This window comes from Bison bison, unplaced genomic scaffold, assembly GCF_000754665.1.
Source record: "Bison bison bison isolate TAMUID 2011002044 unplaced genomic scaffold, Bison_UMD1.0 scf7180017864460, whole genome shotgun sequence".
In the NCBI taxonomy this organism is placed as follows: Eukaryota; Metazoa; Chordata; class Mammalia; order Artiodactyla; family Bovidae; genus Bison; species Bison bison.
Window position 1 is genome coordinate 4,834,409 of NW_011495022.1, and position 1,348 is coordinate 4,835,756.

The 1,348-nt window shown below is 51.3% G+C and overlaps 1 protein-coding gene across 1 annotated transcript in view; it reads left to right on the plus strand.

Annotated features, from left to right (window-relative positions):
- The window catches only part of EVX2 (even-skipped homeobox 2), a 2,566-nt gene extending 1,450 nt beyond the window's left edge, over positions 1-1,116 (plus strand). The window contains exons 3-4 of the mRNA XM_010859819.1: positions 3-152; positions 979-1,116. Coding sequence (XP_010858121.1) covers positions 3-152; positions 979-1,116 — 288 coding nt within the window. The remainder of the gene's footprint in view (positions 1-2; positions 153-978) is intronic.
- Positions 1,117-1,348: the final 232 nt, after the last annotated feature.

A 1,348-nucleotide genomic window follows, 5' to 3' on the forward strand; every position in this document is an offset into this window, starting at 1 on the left:
CTGGCGCGGATCAGGTGCGGCGCTACCGCACGGCGTTCACCCGCGAACAGATCGCCCGCCTGGAGAAGGAGTTCTACCGGGAGAACTATGTGTCGCGGCCACGCCGGTGCGAGCTAGCCGCTGCACTCAACCTTCCCGAAACCACTATCAAGGTATTGATTCCAGCACGCGCCTGTTCTAGCCTCCCCCGGGTGTGTGGGTTGATTTTTATTTCTCCTTTTTGGGCGACTAGGTTTAGCTGAGGGCCTGAAAACCCACGGGGAGAGTCACCAAAGGAATTGGCATATTTATTTCTCAGTTGCCGTATCCGAAGGTCTAGCCGGTCTGGCTGACCTGGGAAGGGCTCCGAATGGCGCAGCCCATGCCGAAAATGCTCGCCTCCGCCCAGCGCGTGCTCAGGTGCCCCTAACCCTTCTCCACGGCTCCACTTTCCCCTCGGCGGCAAAGACAGCTGGTCTTTGTTGCTCTGGCACGAACCAGAGGTGAAACTTTTCAATTGCTCTTGATCTTGGAGGTTTACTTTTCACATAAATCGTTACAAAGAGAAAGATAGTGTATTTTTAAAAATCGATGGGGTTGAGAAATAGTTTTCTAAACATTTTTCTCCTGGGCAACGGGAAAGAAAGCAAGCTCCTGGGGGGAGCAACGAAATTGTCCTTATTAACATCTCTTTAGGTGATTAATTTTATTTTACATCCAGGAAAGATAGCCGGGAGGTTGGGCGACTTGGTGAACTCTTCAAGGAGGATCTGGCATTATAAAAAAAGAAAAGAGGAAACTCCATGGGATGGGGAGGAGTGTGAAAGTCTCTCTTCGGTTTGGTCGGGCTTTCTTTAATTTAGAGTTGTGACGAATGATGTCTTCATTAGATACTGTGTTGGGAGGGGTAGAAAAGTCCCCTTCCCAGTTTAAGAGGATGTTGTTCCCGCCATTCATTTGAAGCAAATGATTCCTACAAAATTATCCCTTCAATATCAGAACCGGACCCATGCCCCTCGGGACAATTCCTCACAGCTCAGAGGACTCAAGACCTCACGCGGCGACTTTTTACAAAAGCTGCGGTGGCAGCTTCTCTTCAAAGGAGCCCTAGAATCCTCGTGCAAATCCTGGGATTGAGAGACGGGTGCTCAGCGAGGCCGGGCAACCTGTGGGTGGCGAGAAAGAGAGGAAAGGTTGGGTTGGGACGAGGAAGCGCAGTCTAAAGCTAGAGAATAGAAGCTCCAGGAGCCGCAGCAATCGGACATAGGAAAGAAGATTATTTTCGCTGAGGAGAGTGTGCCTACGGCGCTTCACATTGCTGCTCACACTGTCTCAGCTGGAAGAGAGGACTCGGCCCGGTCGGAGGGGC